Genomic DNA, 27,615 nt, shown 5'->3' with positions numbered 1-27,615 from the left:
AGACATAACACATTACATTAAGGTTACTTTAACATTAAGTATTAAATTAGTTAATATTACAGCATTGGTTAATATTAACAAACAATAAACTTCAGCATCAATAAATTAGGATTTACAAAGTGAGTTAATTTGTTAATTTTTTTATTTAATTAAAATTAAATAGTTTAAATGTTAATAAAATACACCTGCACTGATTAATGTTTATTCAATCCAAGAAAGAAAATATGTTATAAAATATTCAGAAGAGATATGGATAACACATTACATTAAGGTTACTTTAACTAACATTAAATACTAATTTTTATACGTTGTAATTTCACACTGAGGGTGGAAAAAGTTTTGACATGATTTATCTTTAATTTTTTTACATCACAAAACCTGCCATTTTAACAGGGGTGTGTAAAGATTTTATATCCATTAACAACCGGAAGAGTTTAGGCTTAGCAGTTATTTTAGCTAGATGTAAAAATAAACTGAATTTTCAGATTCTTCTTTAAAGACTTTACAGTACTGGTCCTGTACAACACCTCATCACTGTATTGGGACACTATTTTGCACTGAGCCAGTCTTAGAATAAGCTCATTGGACAATAAAGTTGAACTTTTCCATCCATCCATCCATCCATCCATCCATCCATCTATCCCTTTTGCTTTAAAATAGTTCAGATTTGTCCTGAGATTTCCACTCTACTTTTATTTGGCAATCTTAAACATTTTATTACCTGCAAAATTAGTGACCCACGTTGCTGTCACTGTGTCCAGTTGCAATTTCAACACATCCAATTCATTGTACAATGAAATCTGGCAAAATATTTATGGATGCACAGCTTCATTAAAATAAGTGTGAGTAAAAAAGTTATGCGCACTTACCCTTCCTTGCTACGGTACATGATGAATTCCAACATTTTAAAGATAAAGTTTAAAGAAAGAAAGAAAGAAAGAAAATATGTTATTAAATATTTAGAAGAGATACGGATAACACATTGCATTAAGGTTACTTTAATAAAATTAAGTACTAAATTAGTTAATATTACTGCATTGGTTAATATTAACGAACAAAGGCTTCAAAGGCTTATTTGTTAAAGCATATTTATCTGAGGATTTCAAAGGCTTATTTGTTCAAATAAGCCTTTGTCATTTGTTAAGTAAACTATTACAGTCAGGCCTCTCGATCTGACCAAGCATCAAAAATTATTGTCTTGGTTGTCCAAAGTCTGAATACAAAATACTGAAGAAAGTCCCAACAATAGGAAAATCTAACGGATCAGAGGAAGTATACAATTAATCTGATGTTCAACAAGTACAATATTTAGTCTAATGATCACTTACTTACAGTAACTAAAAGAAGTCATCGGCGCAGCTGCACAACAAAACTCTACAGAGGCAAACAAAAACAGGATGTTAGATCATTTATGTGCTTTCTATAATGTGTACATGCAGAAAAGCACAATAATTGTAATAAGATAAGATAAGATAAGGCTTTATTGATCTCAAAGGTAAATTAGAGTGTTCCAGCAGCATACATAAAAGACAAGACACAAATACACATAAGAAATAAAGTAAGAATAAAATAAAGATAAAATGAGATAAAGTAAAATATATACTGAAAATATTGAAAAATAAAATAATATTTAAAAGTAAAAATATAAAAATGCATGCATAGAATAGATAAAATAGTAAACCTGTATAGTATGTACCATATACCTCTATAGCTATGCTAAGGTGCAGGAAGTACAGTATATTGTGTTGCAGTTCTATACAGTATAATAGCTATGTATACAGTATTATCCACAGATGAGATAGTTATCCACAGGTAATAATCTTCATTGTGTTAAATAAAAGAGAATTCATTGTGTTAAAAAAGGTCAAGTATTTTTGTACTTGTATTTGACATTTGTATTTAAGAACTGAACCAAAGTGTCAGTGGGATGGGCGCATTTATTATGCCTCAAACAAGGAGGTTAGATTCTCAGTGTGCTCTGGATCTGATATTTGCAGAACTGTTTTATACTGTAAACTGCCTATGAGCTTCCTCTTGCATTGTTTAAAATATATGTTTGTTTTTTTTTTACTCTACATTTCTGCATATGTATAATGACTAAACAGATTGCCCGGATGCATTAAAAATAATGACCAGGTGAAACAAGTCGATTAAATGATACCAGTAATGATTCAGGTTAATGATCACATTTATATGATGACCTGAAAGAGTTAAGAATAAAATCATTTCATCTCTGTCTAACATAAAATATCATAATATAAGGCTTTTGTACAGTTAAAACAAGGTCATACACTATGTGGCCAACAGTATGTGGACACCTGATTATCACATCTATAAAAGCTTGCTGGACATCCCATTACAAAATCATAGGCATTAATATGGAGGTCCCCTTTTGTGGCTATAACAGCATCTATTTTTCTGGGAAGACTTTCTACAAGATTTTGGAGAAGTTTGTGCCCATTCAGTCAAAAGAGCATTTGAGCATTGATGTTGGATGTTCAATCCCTAGCACCACCCAATGTTGCCACTGTCGGGCCCTCAAGCAAGGCCCTTAACCTTCTCTGCTCCAGGAGTGCCATTATGGCTGACCGTGTGCTCTGACCTCAACTTCCTAACAAGCTGAGATTTGTGAAGAAAAGAATTTCACTGTACTGTACATGTGACAAATAAGACTGCTTCTTCTTCCTCTTTTGGAAAAGGATATGGTCTTCCCCAAAATGTTGCCACAAACTTAGAAGCATACAATTGTCTAAAATGTCTTTGTATGCTGTAGCGTTAACATTACCCTTCACTGGAACTAAGTGATGCAACAGAGGATAGGTGCCTTTTATGCGCTACACAGTTCAGCATACGGTGGCTCCCATTCTGTGAGTTTCTGTGATCTACCGCTTCATGGCTGAGATGTTGTTGCTTCTAGATACTTCTATTTCACAAAATAGCACTTAAAGTTGTTGGAAGATCTAGCAGGACAGAAATTTCAAAAACTGACTTGTGCCAAAGGTACCACCTTTAAAAAGTCACTGAACTATTCAGTACGACCCATGCTACTGCCAATGTTGTCTGTGAAGATTGCATGGCTATATTAGCCATATATGCATATATGGCCATATTAGCAAAGAGTAAGGATGAAACACCACATTATGCTTCACTGGAACATACTTTTGACCATACAGTCTATCACAGATTATACAACATATTGCTTTATATCATATATTTCATTTTACATTCAGACATAGACACTGTCATCTGCCTATGTTCAGTGGTGATACATGTAACTGTACAATAGTTACTGTTTTAGCAGTTGTTGTTTTGGCAGTTATAAACAGAATACAATAGCAAATCATTAGTCACGTTTACATGGACACTTTTTGTTTCAATCGGAATGAAATCAATCAGATTGATTAATCGCAGTGTTTACAAGAACGCTGAATAAAGTAATCGGGCTGATATGCGCGTTTACATGACAGAATCTTCTGACATGCGCACAGTGCACGATTACACGTTTCCAGCCGTTCCAACACGCAGATACTAGCAGCCACTCTCTTGCCATTGCTTCTTTTTTTCGTTTTAAAAAGCAGACTTAACATTTGCCTGTTTCAGCTGCTAATTAGAAGACGACGAGCGCGTGATGTGTTGTGTGGTACTGCGTCTATTTATCAAGCAATTAAAATGCCCTTTCCCGAGCCCAGAACAAGGCGTCTGTGGATGAGGGTCCGAAGCAAGGACTGGTGGGACAACGTCGTCTTGCACCACTACACAGATGAGGAGTGGAAGGAGAATTTTAGGATGACACGACAGTCATTTATGACACTATGCTCAATGGTGGAGGGGAACATGGCACCTTATGAGTCTACGGTCAGAGCCCCAATACCGCTGACAGCCGTGCGTCATACGTCATTACGTGATTTGTATGTCATTGCGCAGAACTATCTGGTTTCATTTTCAACCCGATGAAGTGTTTATATGTCCTCTCCATCGGATTAGAAAAGGTTTAAACCACCCCTTACGATCCGAATGAAATTTTAATCGGTTTTGGCCAATTCATTCCGATTGACGTGTTTACATGTGACTTTTTAGATCTGATTGTGCTTCTAATCCAATTACGATCGGATTATTAGTGTCCATGTAAACGTAGCTATTGATTAGAATTAAATATTCAAACTGATTCAAACTAAATGAATTATTTCATTTAACTCACTGAGCCATGTTATATTATTAATTATTCTCAAACTGTACCCTCAAATTCCCAACATATTAATGCATACATATTAATCCATAAGTATTTACAAACTCCTGTGTACAGTTACTTACGCACAGACCCTAGTGAACGTCCCAGGAACACTGAACATAAACAAACAAAAACAACATGTTAGATTGTACATGTGCTTGATGTGTTTATGCATAAAAGCATTAAATCCATGAATGCTAATCATAATAATTCTCATATTATTAGATGACAGGTTGAGTAAAAGAATACTGACTTGGGGTAGGAATTCTCCTCGTCACCAGTGGTCCTTTCACAGCTTGTCCGCTGCCCTTATGGACAGCTATGAAGGCCGTGTGTGAGCTGCTCACTCCAGACTGCTTACTCAGTTCCACCACTCTGGCCTTCAGAGCCTCTTTATCAGCTCCATCATCCTGCTCGTCCCTTTCCAGAGAGCGGATCAGAGAGCGAGCGCCCAGCCTGTGGATGGCCAGTCTGCACAAACAACACACACACACACACACACACACACACACACTTACACTTCAGGTTCAATACTATCCATGGATACTATCAGATATAGTAGCTTTGACAAATATTGAGTACTGTAAGCTGAGTGACAGGTATGACAGCTAAAGCCACTCAGCCAGGGTTTATTATATGATCACACACATCATAATCACATCATGATAAGATGAGATACTGGTTGATTGTACTACTTGTAGCAGTTACCCGCTATTCTCGGCAGGCTTCAGTGAGAAGTTGACAGTGTTTGAGACCTCTTGATCTCCTAGGCGGTACCTCACTGATATTTTCCCCTTAGCATCTGGTTTCTGACACTCCTAGGGACAGAGAAAAAGGCTGTATGATTATGTGATTATGAGTAAAATTAATTGTATCAGACATGCAATTTAAACAATCGTTTGAGCTGAAATTACTCTCACTCGTTGTACTTTTTCCTCTAGGAAATATGCATAAATAATGGCAAATCCGTGGACTAATGAACACAGAAATAAGGGAAAGCATGCAAAACAGTTTCCAAACAGTACAGTTTTCCTATAAAACAGTGTGAAAAAGCTCTCACCTCTCCTTTCAACTGGGCATAAATCAGTGCTCTTTGACCATGGAAAAGTGTTTTAATCGGGGGGCTCAGACGGGTGAAAGACACACCACTCCAATCCTCAGTGATATCAATCACTGCTGGTTGTAAAGCATAGCGGAGAGACTGCATTACCTAGCATTGGGAATTAAAGACAAAGAATGTTCAATAATAAGTGTAGAAAATGTAGAAATATTTCCAATAAAGCCCCCCTCTGTTAGTCAGTGGAAAAGTGAGAGATAGAGAACAGGAATAATTATTTGTACATACTGTAAATGACCATAAATGTCATAAACATCGAATAACTTAAATTACTTACTAAAGTGATTCATTATTTGACACCATTAGGTTTTAGTACAAATTACTGTTTATATCTGTATGTTTCTTTGTTGCTGTGTGAGAAGAACCCAGTCTTACTTTGGCCTGCATGCGCTCAGTTCCTGTGATGAACTGGGCGTGGCCAGAGCTGTTCTCAGCCAATCCTGTAATGAGTGCAGAACTTGCACCTTCACCAATCCCAAATGAGAAGCATCTGTTTAAACAAAGGAGTGGATTAGAAATCCCTTATGAGCCTTCTAGATATATAAATTGATCAGAAAAAACACACTAAGTAAGAAGTAAACAGAGTGGGGCATGCTGTTATAGGAAAATAATCAACCATGTGATGTGTGTGATGTGGCCATGATGTGAGGCCTTTCTCTTCTTTCTCTCTCTTAAAATTAATTAAAAAAAACAAAACAAGCAACACAGTGGAAAACTAAGTTACAGCTTCACCTCTGACTCTTACATAGCACTACCAGTCTCCTTTAGAAATGTTAAATAAACTTTCTGCTTAGAGCAAATTTCACCATAGCAATTGTACATTATTTACTTTGTAAATTAACAACTTTTTTCTCTTTTAAAATACATTTATTGTTAGGCATGAATAATGCATGTCTACCATACAAGTCCCTGTAAGTTGTTATTGTAGAAAAGATACAGATGACTACTGAACACTCACATGCAGCAGTTGTGTGTTACAATACATTTTCTTTGTTGAGGTGGGTATCAGATTTGCATTAGTTATTTAAACCAGTTTGTCCTTAGTGAAATTCTGAAAATATAATGCTAATTCTCCCAGTGTAAAATATATAATATTTGTACCTCACAGTTATCTATACGTATTATGAATCATTTAAATGCTTTACATATTTCTCCTTTTATTTACTCAGTTTTATTCAGAAAATAAACTGTATACACATCATGAATGTTTTAAGCTTTAAACAGCACGTGCCTGTGGAAATCAGCATTGCTCCTCACACAGTGAAGAACATCTCTGGTGTTTCCTACTTCACCATCTGTAAATATGAACAGCTGAAAAGAGAGAGAAGAAATTGGAAAAATTCCAATGAAAAATATTAGCAAAGATGAACAAAAGTCTTTTACAACAGGTTCTTTTGCAATTGTGTATTGACACTGCAGTAGTACTTCATTGTCTAGTAAAGCTGGCTTGTGTCCTAGACAAGCTATTGTTTAGGATACAAAGCCAGGACACAAAGGCAGACCTCTAGCATTTGCTTTAGATTCTGCAGTGAGTGATAAACCCTATGCAGGACACATCATAGGTGGAGTATCCATGGCAGCCATTTATATGGTCTTTCCAAACTAAAGTAAAAAAGATTTGCTTCAAAAGACCCTTTAAAACAGTTTTTTTAAAGGGAATAGCTGATGGACATTTTGCTCCTGAGTTTTTTTTTGTGTTGAATGAAATGATGGCAACAGTAACAGGGCAGCTAAAGTGTAGGTCCAATATGTATGAAACCTTCTATTTATTAAAGTGTAAAATGTAGTGTTAGCAGGGTCAGCAAATAAGCTTTTTGACACAAGTTTCCTGGTTTTATAGTTACTTCAGGTAAAAAAAAGTCAGGATCTCTGTAGCTTTGTCCATTTGTTTATTACTAAATTGCAATACTTCAATCATGGTCAGAGATGGTATAGCAATAAAACACTGTGAAGGGTGGGACTCTGTGAGAGAGAGCATATGGTATAGAAGTTTGTCTCTTCCCTCTGATGTCATGATATCTTCCTCGTGCCGTTTCCGTTGAGAGTACGCAGTGCGCAAATTGACAGCTGCTTCTCTTCGCGTTCTCTCTGTTTTTTTTTTTTTTTTTTTGTGAAATCGCTTGGTTCATCTACTTTTTTTTTTTTTTTTTTTTTTTGGTGAACATTTCCATCTTCACTTATTGATCTCCGGACTGGACTTATAATCAAAGTTTTCACCTCTTTTGGACGTTAACTCGCCAAACGCTTTACACCCCCAAGAGCCCTCTGCCCGGACCGATGGTGTGCTTGTACCGCTTGACTGTGTTGGTGAGTAAGTCTCCACTTTCTCATTGATTCGTTGTGCTTGGTACTGTCTATAGGTTGTCTCGGGTTTGGCTAATGTGGTGCTACGCGGCCACACTTCATGGCGCTCACGATCCCTCAGCCCTGATCTAACTCTGTGTGTTTGTTCTGGGCACTGCCGATGGGTGGGTTTCCACCTTCTCCCCGCGCTGTGCCCTGTGTACCACTGTCTGGACTGGCTAACGAGGGTCAGTGTTGTGTGTCCTGTGTATCGTTGTGGTGAGTGTTGTGCTTCGAGTCATGTATGGGATATTTTTCTTAAATAAATCTCGTTTGGTAATTTTGCCCTACTCAACACTCGGTCTTTAACTGGGAAAGGAACGTTTCTCCGGGACTTCATCGCTGACAATAACTGTGATATGCTGATGCTCACAGAAACCTGGCAAGTATCTAATGACTTTGTTGAACTTAATCTGCTTTCTCCTCCTGGTTTCAGTACTTTGACTAAGCCCCGAATTGGAGGCAGGGGTGGGGGCCTGGCGATGGTCTGTCGCCACTGTCTTCATATTGAGCTGTCTCCTTTCCATGAGGTGCCATCATTTGAATATTTGGCATTTAAAATCACTAATCACTCTTCACTGCTTATCATATTGGTGTATCGTTCTCCTAAAATGAACATGCAATTTCTTTCAGATTTGTGTGAATTGCTGAGAACTGCTTCTGCCCAATCTACAGCTACGCTATTGCTAGGGGATTTCAATATTCATGTTGATACTGATACTGTTCATGCTCTTGAGTTCATGTCTGTCCTTGATTGTTTTAATCTGCAGCAACATATTGATTTTCCAACTCATGTACATGGCCATACACTGGATTTGGTTTGTTCTACTGGTATCGACATTACTGCCTTAAAAGGCTCTGACATAGGTATTTCTGATCATAAACTGATTTTCTTGTAATTTTTTAATTCCAAAGCCTGTTGTTAAATCCTTGATTGATTATCGTGCATGGAAGTTGGCTGATCCTCTGTTATTTTCTGCTGTACTCAGTGATTCCCCCCTTTCTGACTGCTGCAGTCTTTCCAGTGCTGAAGACATTCTTAATGTCTATGATGAAAGTATCTCTACTATTTTGAATCATTTTGCTCCCTTAAAATCTAGACAGGTCCCATCCTCGTGCACTTCTCCTTGGTTCAACACTGAGCTTAGGGCAATGAAAACCAAGGGCCGCCAGCTAGAAAGGCTTTATAAGAAAACTGGCCTGATTGTTCACTCCTTGGCATATACCGAACACATTAAGCAGTACAGGAACGCTCTTAATGAAGCACGTTCATCTTATTTCTCTACTCTCATTACTAAGTCCAAAAACAGGCCTAAAACATTATTTACTACAATTAAAAAGTTAACTCAGCCCCCCTCACAGTCTCTAGAGGGTTTTGATCAACTGTGTGATGCTTTCCTGAACTTTTTTCAGAGTAAAACTCCTCATACCTGTCAACACGCTACCTCTGTTCCCACTAGTGAACTTCTCTCTTTATGCCATGCTCATAGCTTCTCTAGTTTTGACTCTATTGTCCCCACAGTGGTTGATGAGATAATCAGGCTGTCTAATTCTTCTACTAGTCTTCTTGATCCTGCACCTACCTCTTTACTGAAAAATTGCTTGCCTGCTTTGTCACTACCCATCACTCATTTCATTAATATCAATTAATCAATGTCATCTGGAACTGTACCATCTAAGCTTAAGATTGCTGCTGTCACCCCGGTTCTTAAAAAGCATGGTATCGATCCTTCTTCCCTAAGTAGCTATAGGCCCATTTCAAACTTATCTTTTATCTCTAAGATATCAGAAAAAGTTGTTGCCTCCCAGTTACAGACTTTCTTAACAGCACACAACCTCTACGAGCCCTTTCAGTCTGCCTTTCTTCCATTACACAGTACTGAAACAGCCTTGGTTAAGGTTATTAACGATCTTCTCTTAGCCACAGACTCTGGTGCTCTTAGCACTCTCCTTCTGTTAGTTCCCCTTCAGGAACTCGAGCTGCGTCACGAAACGCTATGGGAACGCCCCCGCGTGACCGCGCTCTGAATCACGTGTCTAATCCGTCCAATGGATGGGCGAGACGTCACGGGCGGGGTGATGTAGCGACCCGGAAGCATAAAAGCCCGAGCGGCGAGCCCCGCGTTAGCTTCCTGTTTTCAGCAAGCGCTCTATGTTTATTGTCTGTCTTTTTCCGTCTTTTTTTGTGTTTTATCGGCAGCATGCCTAAAGCCAAAGATAAGGGCGAGAGCGGGCAGCGCTTCAGGCTGTGTGTTCCTCCCTGTCCGCGATATATTACGGGCGGGGATACACACAGTCTGTGCGTTGCCTGTTTGGGAGCGGAGCACGCTCAGTCGGCTCTCGAGGGAGCCGGCTGCGCACATTGCGAGCGTTTACCGCTGCGCACTCTCCGCTCCCGCTGGGCTCTCTTTGAGGAGGAAGTCCTCACTAGCGTGCCTCGCGGTGCCGGCCCCGCTTCTGCCGAGGCAGAGCGGCGGTTGTGCTCGTGGGGCTCGCAGATGGACCTGGCGAAGGGAATGGAGACGGGCCCGTCCCTTTCTCCTTCCTCACCCTCCAGGTCCACTGTCCCCTCCCTGGGCTCGGAAGCATGCTCTGCGGTTTCTTCCCCCCGGGGAGCGGACTCGGCGCTCCACCTATCGTCCTCCGAGGAGGTCGATGTGGAGAGCGTCGACCCTGAGCCGCAGTCTCCTCAATACGGGGAGCTGCTCGAGGTGGTTACGCGGGCAGTTGCCAAGCTTAACATTGACTGGCCCGCTGAGTCACGGCCTGAGCCTCAGGGCTCTAGACTGGATGAGCGTTTTTTACGCAGTAGGCCGCCACCTCCGCCCCGGAGCCTGCCCTTTTTTCCGGACCTCCACACTGAGGTGTTGAGGTCCTGGAATAGGCCATTTTCAGCCCGGTTGTTCAGCCCCACTTCTTCCCATTACGCTAATGTGGCGGGGCTGGACTACTCCGGTTACAGGGCGATGCCCAGGGTTGAACAGACGCTAGCCAGCTATCTGTCCCCTGCTGCTGCATCGTCCCTTAAGGCTCCGGCGTTGCCTACCAAGCCGCTGCGGACCACCTCAGCGCTGGTAGGCAAGGCGTACACGGCAGCAGGTCAGGCCGGTGCGTGTCTGCACACCATGGCGGTGTTACAGGCGTACCAGGCCGACCTGCTTAAAGAGCATCTCTGGCTGATCCTGTCCGATATGAAAGAGAAGGACAGGGTCGTGCTCATGGACGCCCCGCTTACTCCCTCGGGCCTGTTTGGCGACGCGGTAGACTCCGTCGTCGAGAGATACCAGCAGGCCCGTGCTCAGGCGGCGGCGTCCCAGCGGTTCCTCCCCCGTCGCTCTCTAGCTCGTGGGGCTGCTGGGCGGGGGCAGCCCCCTCCGTGTACGGCCCCCTCCTACAGGGAGGCCCAAAAACAATGCGTCGCCTCCCGTGCTCCCCCGAGGCGGGAGCAGGAGTCGCGACGACGCTCTGGGCCCAGCCCTTCGGGCACTAAGGCGGATCTGAGGACCGTCCTCATGTCCAGAAGGGCCGCGGCTAAGAAGCCCTCACGGTTTTTGGCCCAGGGCTTCCGAGGGCGGGCCCCTCTGGGGCGACGCGGCGTACACCTCATCTCACGGTGCCCGGGTCCCCCCAGTGCCCTCAGGAGGTCGATCTGCCAACCCTGCCACCTATGGTGCTTCAGGGCGCAGCGGTCTCCGGCAAGCGCCTCTCCCAGTTCTCGCCCGGCAACGTAGCGGGTCTGGGAGGCTCGCGGCCTCTCCTGAGGCCTTCGCAGCGGTTAGCTCATTTCCCCCATGTCGGTTCGCCGCCTCAGGGCACCCAGCTAACCGCTTCTATTGCACCAGAGGTCAGTCTCGAGAGACTGATTCCCTTAGTGAGCTTTCTGGCAGCGTGGAAACTTCTGCCGAATGTGTCTCATTGGGTCCTGCGTACTGTAGAAAGAGGCTACCGAATTCAGTTCAGCTCGCCTCCACCTCGTTTTTCTGGGGTTCTTCCCACTGTGGTGGGTCCCGAGCAGGCTCTGGTATTGGAGCAGGAAGTACATACTCTCCGGAGGAAGGAGGCCATCGAGGTGGTCCCTCCTCACGACAGAGAGTCAGGGTTCTACAGCCGGTACTTCATTGTTCCCAAGAAGGGGGGAGGGCTGCGTCCCATTTTGGACTTGCGGCAATTGAACCTCTCAGTCGCTCGACTGAAGTTCAGGATGCTTACGGTCACTCAGGTCGTGTCTCAGATCAGGTCCGAGGACTGGTTCGTCACGATCGACCTAAAAGATGCGTGTTTCCACATCTCCATCCTTCCCCCGCACAGGAAGTTCCTGAGGTTCGCTTTCGGGGGCGAAGCTTACCGGTATCGGGTTCTTCCCTTCGGCCTAGCACTCTCACCCCGCACCTTCACGAAGTGCGTGGATGCTGCCCTGGCTCCTATGCGGCTACAGGGCATCCGCATACTGAACTATATCGACAACTGGTTGATTTTAGCTCATTCAGAGCAGATGGCGGCTCGGCATTGAGATGCCGTTCTCGCCCATATGAAGGAACTGGGGTTAAGACTAAACGCCGAGAAAAGCGTGCTTTCTTCAGCTCAGAGAACCGCTTATCTAGGCATCGTGTGGGATTCGACCACGATGCAGGCACGTTTGTCTCCTGCTCGGATCGAGTCGGTCCTCACAGCGGTCGCGAGAGTGAAAGTAGGCCGGTCACTCACTGTAAAGCAGTTTCAGAGACTGCTGGGCATATACCGTTATACCGTTTGGCCTGCTGCACATGAGACCCCTACAGTGGTGGCTCAAGACCAGAGGGTTTTTCCGAAACAGAGGAAACCCGCTCCGCATGATCAAGGTCACGCGGCGATGCCGCCGTGCCTTAGCTGTGTGGAGAGAACCTGGGTTCTTGTCTCAGGGCCCGGTCCTGGGAGCTCCTGGTCGCCGCGTAGTGCTAGCGACGGATGCGTCCCTCACCGGATGGGGAGCGGTCATGAGTGGCCGTCCTGCCCGTGGTCTGTGGAGCGGCCGCCGTCTCACTTGGCACATCAACCGCCTGGAGATGCTGGCCGTGTTTCTAGCTCTGAAACACTTTCTCCCAGACCTAAGAGGCCGCCACGTGTTGGTGCGCACCGACAACACGACGGTGGTCTCTTACATCAACCGCCAGGGAGGTCTGCGTTCGCGCCCCCTTTACAGGCTGGCGCGCCAGATCCTTGTGTGGTCCCAAGGGAACCTCCTCTCATTGAGAGCGGCCTACATCCCTGGTCATCTCAACGTGGGAGCGGACGCCCTGTCGAGGCAGGGGCCGGTGCCCGGGGAATGGAGACTCCACCCCGAGGTGGTGGAGCTCATATGGCGTATGTTCGGCAGAGCCCAGGTGGATCTGTTTGCGACGCAGGAGACGTCGCACTGTCCCCTTTGGTTCTCTCTGACTCATCCAGCTCCTCTTGGACTGGATGCCATGGTACAGCCGCGGCCGAGGCTGCGTCTGTACGCCTTTCCTCCAGTCGCTCTGCTCCCGGGAGTTCTGGAGAGAGTGCGCCGGGACGGAATTCGTCTACTGTTAGTAGCCCCGTTCTGGCCGGGCCGAGTATGGTTCTCGGACCTGATTTCCCTCCTAGACGGCTCCCCATGGGAGATTCCGATCAGGAGGGATCTCCTCTCACAGGCGGGGGGCCATCTTCACCCCCGCCCGGAGCTGTGGAAGCTGTGGGTGTGGCCTCTGAGGGGGCACAACTCCGTGCTTCTGGTCTCTCAACCGAGATTGTGGAGACCATCCTCCAGTCCAGAGCTCCCTCTACGAGGAAACTGTACGCCCTGAAGTGGAAACTTTTCACTTCCTGGTGCGGAGACCGCCGTCTTGACCCTGTTCACTGCCCAGTTGGTACAGTGCTGGAGTTCTTGCAGGCCCGCCTCTCCGCGGGGCTGACCCACTCCACCCTGAAGGTGTACGTGGCCCCTCTCGATGGCCAGTCAGTGGGCAGGCACCCCTGGGTGACACGTTTCCTCCGCGGTGCGCTGAGGATCAGACCTCCAGCTCGATCTCGGGTCCCCTCGTGGGACCTGGCAGTGGTTTTAGAGGCTCTCTGCAAACCCCCCTTCGAGCCCATAGAGGAGATTTCAGACCGTCTTCTGACGTTAAAAACTGCCTTTCTCTTGGCAATTTCCTCTCTTAGGAGAGTGGGGGATCTTCAGGCCCTCTCGGTGGCCCCTTCCTATTTAGACTTTGCGCCTGGTTTGGCCAAAGCATTCTTGTACCCCCGAGCGGGGTACGTACCGAAAGTCCCCTCCTCGGCACCACGGCCGGTCGTGCTGCAGGCTTTCTGTCCTCCTCCCTTCAGGGAGCCCGACCATCGGAAGCTCAATTGTACGTGTCCAGTGCGAGCACTGGACGCGTACGTCCACAGAACTGCCCTGTGGAGAAAGGCGGACCAGTTGCTTGTGTGCTTTGGTCCCCCTAAGAGGGGTTTTCCTGCTTCTAAGCAGACCCTCAGCCAGTGGATTGTAGAATCCATTTCTCTGGCTTTCGAGTCCTCTGGTCTCCCCAGTCCCCTGGGGGTCAAGGCTCACTCTACCCGAGCGCTGGCGGCCTCTAAGGCCTTTCTGGCAGGTGTGTCCTTACAGGACATCTGCAACGCGGCGGGATGGTCCACGCCCCTGACCTTTGCCAGGTTTTATGACCTAGATACGCGAGCCACTCCCGGCTCCTCTGTCCTTGTGCCTTAGGCTTGCCTCCTCCTGGAGGCAGGGACTTGTAAGTCTGGCGGCGTGGGTATACTCGTTCCCATAGCGTTTCGTGATGCAGCTCGAGTTCCTGAAGGGGAACGTCTCCAGGTTACGTATGTAACCATGGTTCCCCGAGGGAACGAGACGCTGCGTCTCGGTGCCACACTTCCGGCGTCCCTGCGGCGCTTGCTTCATTTTCCAGTAAGCTAACGCGGGGCTCGCCACTCGGGCTTTTATGCTTCCGGGTCGCTACGTCACCCCGCCCGTGACGTCTCGCCCATCCATTGGACGGATTAGACACGTGATTCAGAGCGCGGTCACGCGGGGGCGTTCCCATAGCGTTTCGTGATGCAGCGTCTCGTTCCCTCGGGGAACCATGGTTACATACGTAACCTGGAGACGATCTCAGCTCAGCTTTTGACACTGTTTGTCATGAGATACACCTCTCACGGCTTTCAGAAATTCAAAAGCACAGCCTTTGAATGGTTTTCCTCCTATTTGACAGGGAGGCAACAATTTGTCATTTGTTATATTTAACTCTGATAAAACTGAGGTAATTCTAATTGGCTCTAAAGCTGTTGTATCTAAATTTTCTGGTCAACGGATGGATCTGGATGGTGATCTGATTATGCCCTCCACGACCGTTCGCAATCTTGGTGTTCTCATTGATTCCACTCATTCATTTAATGATCACATCGGTAAAGTGGTAAAGACAGCTTTTTTCCACCTACGTTATATCTCTCGTATTCGAACCTCTCTCAGACAGCAGGATGCTGAAACTGTTATACATGCCTTCGTCACATCTCATCTAGATTATTGTAATTCACTTCTTTACGGCCTGTCAGCTAAAAATATCAAACGATTACAATATGTTCAAAACTCTGCAGCTCGCTTGATCACCCACACGAGAAAGAATGATCACATTACCCCAAACCTCTATCACCTTCATTGGCTTCCGGTTTCCTTGCGCATAAACTACAAGATACTAATCCTCATTTATAAAGCTCTCCATAACCTTAGCCCGGCATATTTATCCGACTTACTTCTGCCTTATATTCCTGCCCATTCCTTACGATCTTCTAGTGAGGGATTGTTACTCACTCCTAAGTTTCGTCTGGTGACTATGGGAGCTAGATCTTTCAGTGTTGTGGCTCCCAGATTGTGGAATGCTCTTCCCCAAGACATCCGTCAAGCATCCTCCCTTCTCTCCTTCAAAAACCTCTTAAAAACACATTTTTTCTCTGAATATTACTCTTCAGTTCTCAGTCTGTAAATTGTACCCTGTTATGGACGTTCATATAAATTCTTTCTGCATCTCTAAGCTAATTTTGTAAGTGGGCTCTGTATAGGTATGTGTTATGTGTTGGTATGTGCATCTCTAATCTAGCTTGGTACCGATCTCTGTGTATTACTTTCAGCTCTTGACATGTGTTCTGTCCTTTGATATTGATGTTTATGTGTATTCCTTAAATCTGACTTGTAAAGTGACCTTGGGTGTTGGAAAGGCGCTATATAAATAAACGTTATTATTATTATTATTAGTGATCTACTGGCCTCGACTAGAGATCTAAACAGGAAATTCTAAACAGGTAAATGAAAAAAATGAAGTTCCGCTTCTCACTGATAAATCACTGCAGGTTTGGATGAAGAATAATGTTACCTGTCTTGGGTGGTTGGGGATGCAAGGCTGTTTGTAAATGTGTTCCAGAGGTCGCAGAATCTCTGTACCCCCCATGTCTGCTCGCATCTCCTTTACCTTCTTCACAGCCTGCTCCATAGTGTCCTGACTGTACTGTACACTTTTCCTAAAGCCAAGGAATCACACAACAAATGCAACAAAGCTGTGACAAAGCACATCTAACCGGCTCTGTATCACTCTCACACACTCACTAATCACTTGATCCAGGTCAGCTATCCCAAGAATACTAGGCATGAGGTGGGAACACACCCGAATGGGACGCCAGTCCACAGGAGATCAACATGCACACATTCATTCACACCTAGGGGTGGTTTATTTTAGCCAATATACCAACTGGCATGTTTTTTGGGAGATGGAAAAAAAACAGACAACCCAAAGGAAACCCAAGGTGACACGAGAACAACATGCACAGAAGAGCCACACAGACAGAAACCCAAGCTGGACCTGTGAAGCATTGAGGCTCCTTGTTGCTACCACCCCACCCTGAATTGTTTCATCTCATTTCATCCACGCTTGTGTCTGATTAATGAACTGAGTGACAGAATACTACATATTCCCTGGTTCATAATAGTGTTACTCACGGAAAGAAGGATTCATAGTGAGAGCCAAAGCCATAGATGTTGAAGTAACAGCCCACGGGGAGACTCTTCAGCAGCAGGAGCAGAGTGTCCTAAACACATCATTATTCACATAGTCAGTATTATTATTTTTTTTAATTAAACCTAAATTCATTTGAAAAAAATTTTTTAAATAATTTTTCATATGGCAAAAGCTGTTATGATGAAAAAAGAAAAATAGCTATAGATCAGTTAAGTGTTGAGTCTTACCCTGGCACACTCAATGCGTTCTTGTGCATCTGGTCCATTATGCATGCTGCAGTCCATACTGCCAGATCTGTCCATAACAAACACAAACTCACCACACGACGACACAGAGGACATCACTGACTCAGGAAACTCTGGATAGAAACTGACCATGACCACAGGGTCTCCCATGTGAGATCCTAAGAGGAGAAAAAATAAAGAGAAATGTAAAGAAAGGAAAGCAAGAAAAGAAGAAACTAACACATAACTAACCAAATTAGTTTAGCTTTTGTTCTTGTTTTAATAATAGTAATTTTCCAAAGGTGATCAAAATTCTCTGAAATCCATACATTTTTTTCCTTTTACTGTGAAATCGTACCTGGCTGTGCCGTGGGAGCTCCAGCCTCCACTATAGCAGTGAGCTGATGGGGATTCTGATAATATAGATACAGCTCAACATCTCGGTCAAACATATGACCTGCACAAAGGCTTACCTAAACACACACCCACACACACACACACACACACATACACACTCAGTATACGTATATACGGTATCCTGAAATAAGTATTTGGACACTTTTGATTTTGTTATTTAATATACTTCCAGTGCAAATATGTTCACATTTACATCTCAAGTTCTAGATATAAATGCTGCAAAAAATATTCTCATGCAAATTGCACCTTGTGTTTTTATAAAAGACGTTGCCATTTTTTGGTCAGATTTCATGCAACGGGTATAACCCGTGGAAAATTTAAAGGAGCTTCCTAATGTTCTTAGTGACAAAATTATTAAACAACACTTGAGTGGCAAAAGCTACAGAGCCATAGCAAAGACCTTAAACATCCCTGTCTTTTAAACCTTAAAAAATGGAAAGTTACCAGAAAGTTCCCAGAGTAAAGTATGTAGATTAATGGCTGAAATGTGCTTTTTCTACCATTAATCGACACACAATAATCCATAATAACAGAGCAAAAACATGATTTTAGAAATTTTGGAAAAACTGAAATCTCTCATTTAAATAAGTGTTCAGGTGTTCATCTGTTACATTTACAGCCATTAGCAGATGCCCTTACCCAGAGCAACTTACAGAAGTGTTTATGTAGTCGCTATCAAAAACACATCTTCATGTTAGTTCACTAGACTAAGAGTACCATCAGGGCGTAAGAGTACTGTAAGTCTAAAAATGTTACAGTATGAAGAGAAAACACAAGACAGTCAGTGACTTTTTGGACAGATAGGGGCAGTTCATTCCACCACCTGGGTGCCAGGACAAAGAAGAGTTTTGATGTATGTCTTCCTTGTATCTTGATAGATAGTGGGTCCAGTCGAGCTGTGCTAGATGCTTGGTGGGAGCGTGGTGCAGAGTGGGTGTGATAAGTACGTTAAGGTATGCAGGTGTTGGTCCATTTTTTGGTTTTGTAGGGAAACATCAGTGTTTTAAATCTGATGCAGGCAGCTACAGAAAACCAGAGGAGGGAGCATAGAAATGGGGTGGTATAGGAAAACTTGGGGAGTTCTCATGCAGCTGCATTAGGGATTAGTTGCGGGGGTCATATGGTGCACAGGGACAGACCTGCCAGGAGTGAGTTGCAGTAGTCCGGTGTTGAAATGACAAGGGACTTAACAAGCACCTGAGTGGCCTTTGTGGATAGATATGTCCAGATCCTACTGATGATGTAAAATTGAAACCTGCATGATTGAGCCAGTTTAGCCATGTGATGTGAGAAGTATAGTTGGTTGTGCAGGACTATCCAAGTTTGAGTACAGTGACAGATGGACAGATCTGAGAGTTGTCCAGGGAGATCACAAGATCTTGATATGGGGTTGCATCTTCAAGGATGTACAGCAGCTTGGACTTGCTGGGATCCTGGAATCCGTAGAGAAACATGAGTGTCTGAGGATGAGTTAAGTGTCATCAACATAGCAGTGGTATAAACCCATATGAGGATATGACCTCACTCAGAGTGCGGGTATAAAGGGAGAACAGATGGAAACCCAGCACTGAGCCATGTGGGACACTGGTGGAGAGTCTGAATAGAGCAGATGTCAATCCATTCAATGTCACCTCATATGACCATGCCTCCAGGTAAGAAGCAAAGCATTGCTATGCTGTGCCACAAATTCCAAGACTTATGAGGATGCACAGAAGACTTTTGTGATTGATTGTGTTGAAGTCTACTGAAAAGTCAAGGAGGATGAGGACAAAAACCGTCTGACAGCATGAAACTTCACAGTAACAGCCACAAGAGCAGTTTCTGTGGCGTGTGCCACTTTGAAGAAAGACTGATTAGGATCATGGAGGTCATTCTGGATAGGATAGAGATATAGTTGATTGTATACAGCATGTGAAAGAATTTTGGAAAGAAAAGTCAGAAGTGATACAGGTCAGTTGTTGCTGATGTCTGAGGTATCTAGAGTGGGTTTATTCAGCATGGGAATAATCCTTGCTTTCTTGAATCCAGTCGGTACATGACCAGATGTTATGGAATGATGGAAGTGATGAAGGGAAGGATGTCTTGTGAGATGGTCTGGAGAAGCAAGGGATAGGAACCAGCAAGCAGGTTGTGGGACAAAATAATCTGCAGGATCTTATCTGTAGAAAGTGGAGAAAAATGGATTAAAGAAAAAGGAGAAGAAGACTGAATGTGTAGTGTAGGAATCAGGTTAGGAAGAATGAACTGGCATATTTTGCCAATCTTCTCATTAAAGAAGGTGGCAAAGTCATCAGCAGTGAGGGAGGGAGAATGAAGGAGGAGGTGTAGGGTTGAGTGGGGGAAAATATTGAATAGATCAGATGCAGATACTTCCAGTTTGCCCTTATATCTCCACTTGCTGCATACCACATCTGATAGCCAAGGGGCAGTGCAAGAAGACTTCCTAGGTTGGAAGATAAAGGGCAAAGGAGGTCAAAGGAAGGTCAGTGTGAAGGGCATAAAAGTGATGATATGAAATGTGGAGTAGGGTGCCTTCCTTGTACCCTGAGAGATTGTGGGACCAGTCGAGCAGTGCTAGAGGATCGGAGGGAGCGTGATGCTGTGCGAGGTGTGATAAGTGCTTTGAGATATGTGGGTGCTGGTCCATTTTTGGCTTTGTAGACAAGCATCAGTGTTTTAAATCTGATGCGGGCAGCTACAGGAAGCCAGGGGAGAGAGCGTAGCAATGGGGTGGTGTGGGAAAATTTAGGAAAGTCGAAAACCAATTGTGCAGCTGCATTTTGGATCAGTTGCAGAGGACAAATGGCGCTCAGAGGCAGGCCTTCCAGGAGTGAGTTGCAGTAGTCCAGTCTTGAAATGACAAGGGACTGAACAAGCACCTGTGTGGCCTGTGTAGAAAGAAATGGACGAATTCTTCTGATGTTATAAAGGAGAAATCGACATGAGCGTGTCAGGTTAGCAATGTGAGAGGAGAAGGACAGTTGATTGTCCATGGTTACCCCAAGGTTGCATGCAGTAACCGAAGGCGAGATCAGAGAATTGTCTAGGGAGATTGCAAGATCCTGAGATGGGGATGAATCACCTGGGATGAACAGCAGTTCAGTTTTGCTGGGATTAAGTTTCAGCTGATGAGCTCTCATCCATGATGAGATGTCTGGCAGAAATGCTGATATCCGAGCAGAAACTCGAGTGTCTGAGGGAGGGAAGGAGAGGATGAGTTGAGTGTCATCTGCATTGCAGTGGTATGAAAACCCATGTGAGGATATGACTGTGCCAAGAGATCAAGTATAGAATGAGAACAGGAGAGGACCAAGTACTGAGCCTTTTGGGACACCAGTGGAGAGTCTGTGGGGGGCAGATATGGATCCCCTCCATGTCACCTGATGACCGACCTTCCAGGTAGGAAGCAAACCATTGCCATGCTGCACCACGAATTCCTAGACTCATGAGAGTGGACAAGAGAGTCTTGTGGTTCGCTGTGTCAAATGCTGCTGAAAGGTCAAGGAGGATGAGGACTGAACACAGTTTGGCTGATCTAGCAGCATGTAGCTTCTCAGTGACGGCCAAAAGGGCAGTCTCTGTGGAGTGTCCCGGTTTGAAGCCAGACTGATTGGGATCTTGGAGGTTGTTCTGTGAGAGAGAGCAAGACAGTTGATTGTACACGGTTCGTTCAAGGGTTTTAGAAAGAAAAGAGAGAGGTGATACTGGTTGATAGTTGCTGATATCAGAGGGATCCAGAGTGGGTTTCTTCAGGATGAGTAAAACCCTTGCTCTCTTGAATGAGATTGGTACATGACCAGATGTTATGGAGCCACTGATGATAGTGGTGATGAAGGGGAGGAGGTCTTGAGAGATGGTCTGGAGCATTGTGGAAGGGATTGGATCCAATGGGCAGGTGGTAGGATTGCAGGATAAGATGATTTGCAGGATCTCTTCTGTTGTTAGTTTAGAAAACTGTGTCAGCGAATGAGAAGGAGAATCCTCAGTGTGTAGTGTAGGAATAGGAGTAGAAGTGAATGTCTGGCAGATTTTTTCAATCTTCTCATCATAAAAAGTGGCAAAGTCTTCAGCAGTCAGGGAGGATGGAGCAGGAGGAGCCGGTGGGTTGAGTAGTAAAAAAAAGATGTTGTAGAGCTTGCAAGTATTTTGTGCAGAGGATTCCAGCTCTTCTTTGTAGAAGGCAGTCTTAGCAGAAGTCACTTCAGATGAAAATTTGGACAGGAGAGCATGGTAAGAGACAAGATCTGTGTCGAGTTGCGATTTCTTCCACTTGCTCTCTGCTGTTCTTAATTCTCTCTGATTACTGTGTAACACATCCGATAGCCAAGGAGCAGGGCAGGAAATCTTCCTGGGTTTAGAAGATAGAGGGCAGAGGAGGTCCATGGATGAGGAAAGTGAGGAGAGGAAAGTGTCAGTGGCTAGCTCCAATGGTAGGGAGGAAAAGGAGTCAGGGACAGGAAGGGATGATAGGGTGCAGGAAGCTAAGGAGGAAGGGGAGATAGAGTGAAGGTTTTTACGAGTGGGAGAGAAGTATTGATGGCTGGTGGTTTTAGGCAGGACAAGGAGGGTGATGGTGAAGGATACCAAGAGATGATCAGAGATGTGGAGAGGGGTAGCACTGTCTGTAGTAGGAAAGGGGCGACAAGATCCAGGGTGTTTCCTCCTTTATGTGTAGGAGGACAGCTGTTGAAAGTTAAGAAGAAGGAATGCAGAAGAGGGAGAAGGCAAGAGGACTGGAGCTAGTCAGCAGGGACGTTGAAGTCTCCGAGGACAGTAAGAGGGGTGCAGTCAGTAGGGAAAAGACTGAGGAGCATGTCCATTTCTTCAAGGAAGGCCCCTAGGGGACCAGGAGGGCGGTAGATGACAACGATGAGAAGGTTGATTGGAGAGATAACTGTAACTACATGGAATTCAAAGGATGAGATGTTGAGATGAGACAGGGAGAGTGGTGTGAAGCACCATCTCTGAGACAACAGCAAACCTGTACCACCACCCCTGCCAGCTTCTCGTGGAGTGTGCGAGAAAGCATAAGCAGAGGATAAGGCAGCTGGTGTAGCTGAGTTCTGTGGAGAGATCCAGGTCTCAGTTAGTGACAAAAAGTCAAGAGAGTAATGGGAAGCTAAAGCTGAGATGAAATCAGCTTTCTTTACAGCAGACTGGCAGCTCCAGAGCCCACCTACCACCACTGTTTGAGATTGAGACAACAGAGGAGGGTAAATGAGGTTACCGGTAGTGCGGCCTCTGGCTTGTGCATGAGAGCTTCTGGGTCTGTGAGAGGCAACAACAGAGATTGGTTTGAGGCACATGTCTGCAGCCTAGTCAGGAGTGGGGTTAGTGAAAATAAAATGCTACATGATTAGCTACATAGTTACGCAAGTAAGGTAGTCTACAGGTGTTCCTATTAAATTGTCTGGTGACTATATATAAAAAAATACAAACAAACAAACAAAAGAAACGTATAATATACAGGGTACTCCCTAAGCAAATGGACAGATTTTCTTTTTGTTGTTTTCAAAAGTGCAGAAGGAGTGAGAGAAAGTGATAAACTCGATGCCATAAGATAATGTTTAAAAAAAACATTTCTAAACAATTGTATACCAGCCATGAAGAAGTGACATGAAAGATAGATGCCTGTATTGATTTAACTGATACATTTTTTTACTCAGTGAATCAGTAACACTGAGATTGATTCATCAATCTTATTCAGTTAATTGTTATACACAAATACTAGCAAGTCACTTAAACTTCTCGGCTCTACATGGACAGATAAATCACATTTACAGGCTAAGAAAAAAAATCTTAAAAATTCTCCCTCTCTCTCACACACACAGACACACACACACACACACACACACACACACAAACAGTGGAAGCGGGGAGAGACGAGCACTTTGAGGGAGAGAGAACCGACCAGCATAGAGCCGTGTGTATGTGTGAGTGTGTGTGTGTGTGTAGTGAGCTTTCAATTGTCCTCAGCCTGCCTCCTGCTTCCTCATTTCCGAACCAACCCATGGGAAGTGTCACACACACCTTTGCCTTTGTGTGGTCTGTGTTGAGGAACATCAGGGGCTCTAGAGGACATTTGGACTCCACTTTAGTGATGGGGTTTGGAGAGCTCACATGTGCAGTAAAAGAGAGAGAGTAGGGAATACCAGTGGAACTAGATGTTATCTCTGACACTATACCAGCACTTGTACCTGAAAATAAAACAGAAACCAGATTATAGGATTCATTTACCAGTAAGTTTACCCATTTAGCTAAGTGCATGTTTGATCAGTATAATTCCTTACATGGAGGTGAGTGTGTGACAGTGAAGTATATCACATTTTTTAATAATGTGTCTTTGGTACATGACAGTAAGGTGTGTGCTGGTGGATGTGTATAATACCAGATGGTGTGTAGCGGGGGTTGAGCACCGCAGGCAGGCAGAAACGCAGCGAATGGTCAGCCTCTACACTCAGCTCAGTGATATAGACGAAGGTGACAGCAGCGCTCTGGCCTGGGGGCAGAGAGCCCACACTCAGCTTGAACACGTCCGCAGACTCCTCACTCTCCTCCAGCAGAAAGGCCTGTTCACCTGAACTCAGTGCATCATCGTACTGCTCCCGCGCCTGACACAGAGGCAAAATACATGTGTTTATGTCACATTCCCTCTCAGTGTGAGGCATCCTGTGTACCTACATTCTACAATCCACGCTGCACTGACATTCCTGTTAACAAGTCTACAGGATACTGCAGTTTATCACTTTCAGGAAAGCCCAGCGTCAGTTATGATAACTGTTCCATATCTATATTTAACACAAATATATGACTCAAAAACAATAACATTAGCAAAATAAAAAGCACACAAATGTTTATCCTATCCATTATGTTGTCAGTGGTGTACTTTCGATTAAACATTGAACAGGTCAATATAGTTAGCAAAAACTGTCAGGGGTTGATGTCGGAACTGTTTCACTCACCTCCTGTTTCTCCTGCACCTCAGCCACTATCTCCTGGTCTGCAATCTTGGCACTGAATTGGCAGAGAGCAGCTCCTGAAGGCATGGGGAAGACAAACACAGCCTCCAGGGGGCGCTCTTCCTCATTTACATACTGCAGGGTGGAGGTCACTGCCGCAACATGCCCCTGAACCTGCAGATCCACCTCGATGTGCTTTAGGGGAACTGAGCAGGAAAAGCAGAAGCCATAAAACACTGAGAAGAGTGTGTAGGGAACACAAAGGTGGCAGGAACACAAAGGTGGCAGGTGAAAGTGACTTATCTCAGGTGATGAGAAAAAGACTTGTGTATGATGTCGATAATTAAAACTAATCATCAGCATATCCAATTGTAAACTCATCATTTTTAAAAATTTGTCATTAATATTGTTTTTCCATAAGTAGATTAAGTTATAAATGTAGAGGTAAATGGTAAGAGGTAAGTCTTTAAATGCAGCCCCCCCCCCTCCCCTTTTTTTTTTTTTTTTTTTTTTTTTTACTTTTGGGGAAATTTAAAATGCTAGATCTTTACTTCTAGCTGAGATATGTGCAAAAGAGAAACATATTTCAGTTCAGAAAAGCCTGTAGTTCTCAGAACTATATAAACCTGAAAATGTCAATATTTTACCATGTGAAGAGTTTTGGCAGGCCTCCACACATATTTGAATTTATTTGGGTTTGTTTTGATGAATACTCCATATCAAGCGTCATTTGGCCAGGTCTTAAAATGTACTAAAAGAATTGAATTGAATTTTTTTTTGAAAAATTCAAAGCAACACAATACATATGTGACCCCTAACCAGATTTTTTGCAGCCAGGGATGTTGATGTACCAACATCTACAGTTCAGCTATACCATTTACGATCTTTGGTCTGATATGGCAGTATGAGAAAAGTGACCAGACCAAACACGAATGAAAATCAACCGACACAAATTCATTGAAGGGGCGTATTTACCTCTGTTATTGGTCACTTTGGCCTAGCAATAGCTAAAGTCTCTGGGTTACTGATCAGAATGTCTGCTCCAGCAAGTGAACAGTCAGTTCTCAACGATGATGTGTTGGAAGCAGGAAAAACGGGCAAGAGTAAGGATCTGAGCAACTTTGACAAGGGCCAAATTGTAATAGCTAGACGACTGGGTCAGAGCATCTCCAAAACTGCAGGTCTTGGGGGTGTTCCTGGTATGCAGTGGTTAGTACCTACCAAAAGTGGTCCAAGGAAGGACAACCAGGGAACCGGCGACAGGGTCACGGGTGCCCAAGGCTCACTGATGCGTGTGGGTAGCGAAGGCTAGCCCGTCTGGTCTGATCCCACAGAAAAGCTACTGTAGCACAGTTAATGCTGGCTATGATAGAAAGGTGTCAGAGCACACAGTCAGGGCCGCATTAATGCACGGGCTTACCTGGGCTTAAGCCCAGGGTCCCGGGCGCGGGGGCCACGGTGATGCCGGAAAAAAATTAACCGCTTTTTATAATAAGTTGACAGTCCCTTTAAAATTATGCTTTATCGCTTTGCTTTGAATGCCCGTGGCTGAATGCAGTTCCTGCGCGAGAAGTGTCAGTCAAAATCTCTCACTGACCCCTGCAATCATCAGTGACCTTTATTTAACGTTCTGTCTGAAATCCAATAAAAATATCCATTATTGTGTAACGTTTCTGAACGCGTCCAGTGATTGGCCTGTATCGAATTCACACGTGACATACTCACATTGAAGTCTTAATAAGCAAACTGCCGCCATCGAGTCAAATGGACGAGTTGATGAGATGTCTCGAAAATACGAAAGCGGATCTCAAAAGAGAAAAATAGCGAAAAGTAAAGTTGAACGTCAGTCAAATTTGTTGACAAAGCTTACGGCATATTTTAACCCAGGCAAAGGAGAAGCTGAAGACGAAGATCATATTAAATAGCCTTTATTTATTTATTTATTTATTTATTATTTATTTTTTTATATCTTATACAGCCCCAGCATTGGATGATGAACCACGCACCTCTGACGTCTTAAATGACTGCATTGAGGAAAGCTTGGAGAATAACGCAGCAAGTGAACAAGTTCTAACTTCACGCTCAAATCAACAGGATTACACAAACACAGATCCAGGTTGCTGGGGCTGCATTAAAGAAGAAGCAATGGAGTACTGGACTGAGAAAGGACCTTTAATATGCCAGAACAGAAATGTGCAAAATATGTAGGACTATGTGCAAAGTTTATGCAATGATATTTGTGTATATTGTACTTGAATCTTGATGACTTACTGGTTTTGATATTTTGTTAGGGCATTTATTCCAGCAAAATAAAAGGCTGATAACTTTGTGATTAAGATTGTGTGAATGTAGGCTGTAATTCTGGTGGATGAAGGGCCCCACAAGAGGTAAAGCCCAGGGGCCCCTTACAGTGTTAATGCGGCCCTGCACACAGTGCATTGCAGTGTGCTGTGTATGGGGCTGTGCAGCCGCAGGCCAGTCAGAGTGCCTATGCTGACCCATGTCCACTGCTGAAAGTGCCTACAATGGGCACGTGAGCATCAGAACTGGACCATGGAGCAATGGAACTTTGAATATCTGCTTCAGACCTATATCATATTTTAATCAATTTCAAGCATATAGTAAATGTGTAGATTCCTCTTATTGTAACTAGGATAAAATCTTAGTAACACTGATTTTGTCGTGCAGGACCATGTGATTTTACGCGCATGACTAATGAATAGTGGCTTTGGGTGTCATCTAATGACTGTGTATATGGGAACCAGTGAGTCATAGCTACAGTCACTGGTCGCGCGCGCTGCTCTCTGGGTTGCGCAGGTGCAGTAAATTGCTCATCGCTGAGTGTTTATGTTGGGAAGCGCAGTTTCGTCACTTTTAGGTTGTTGACATTCCCCCAAAACCAGCTACACCTGAAGAGCGACGCAAATTCATTGGTCTTTCACAACTCAGGAAAAGTTTGCAGTCTTGTTGTAAAGTAGCTGAATGTATCAAAAGCGAAACATGTACAAAAAAAAAACCGAGCTTTAATGTAAATGTTTTCATGAGAGAGAGAGAGAGAGTAAGAGATTTCTTTCTTTCTTTCTTTCTTTCTTAAAAAGACAACACTAAATCTTACCTGGCTCATTCTTGTTTGTCAACAGACCACAGTTCACCATTTTGCTCTCCTTTTGTGGGAATCTTTGTAAATTTCTGACAAGAAAACACTGTTTATCCGTGCGAGATTAAATTTAATAACACTCTGAGTGTCTCTCTCACACACACACACACACACACACACCTAGAACAGGGCTAAACAGTAACAGACTGAAAGTGAAGGAGG

At 44.2% G+C, this 27,615-nt stretch overlaps 1 protein-coding gene across 1 annotated transcript; it reads right to left on the bottom strand.

Annotated features, from left to right (window-relative positions):
- Positions 1-169: 169 nt before the first annotated feature.
- LOC117595696 (von Willebrand factor A domain-containing protein 5A) lies at positions 170-27,615 on the bottom strand. Its single transcript, XM_034307260.2, has 16 exons — positions 27,412-27,615; positions 24,300-24,502; positions 23,726-23,948; positions 23,368-23,534; positions 17,279-17,393; positions 16,924-17,099; positions 16,678-16,766; positions 16,058-16,202; positions 6,577-6,656; positions 5,721-5,835; positions 5,289-5,438; positions 4,937-5,046; positions 4,482-4,699; positions 4,312-4,341; positions 1,333-1,374; positions 170-878 (listed from the first exon to the last, which is right to left on the bottom strand). Exons 1-16 carry the CDS (start codon positions 27,449-27,451, stop codon positions 856-858), a joined length of 1,926 nt encoding a protein of 641 aa, XP_034163151.2. The 5' UTR covers positions 27,452-27,615; the 3' UTR covers positions 170-855.

Source organism: Pangasianodon hypophthalmus, chromosome 9 (assembly GCF_027358585.1).
Source record: "Pangasianodon hypophthalmus isolate fPanHyp1 chromosome 9, fPanHyp1.pri, whole genome shotgun sequence".
In the NCBI taxonomy this organism is placed as follows: Eukaryota; Metazoa; Chordata; class Actinopteri; order Siluriformes; family Pangasiidae; genus Pangasianodon; species Pangasianodon hypophthalmus.
This window is presented reverse-complemented; position numbering and strand designations above follow the sequence as displayed.

Bases quoted from the DNA above. Each gene is read 5' to 3' on its own strand.
- LOC117595696 (XM_034307260.2), bottom strand. From the start codon at position 27,451: ATGGTGAACTGTGGTCTGTTGACAAACAAGAATGAGCCAG. The intron at 16,203-16,677 runs GTGAGTAACACT...CCTTGGCTTTAG, and splicing joins CACTATGAATCCTTCTTTCC to GAAAAGTGTACAGTACAGTC. The intron at 879-1,332 runs GTAAGTAAGTGA...CATGTACCGTAG, and splicing joins GATGACTTCTTTTAGTTACT to CAAGGAAGGGTAAGTGCGCA.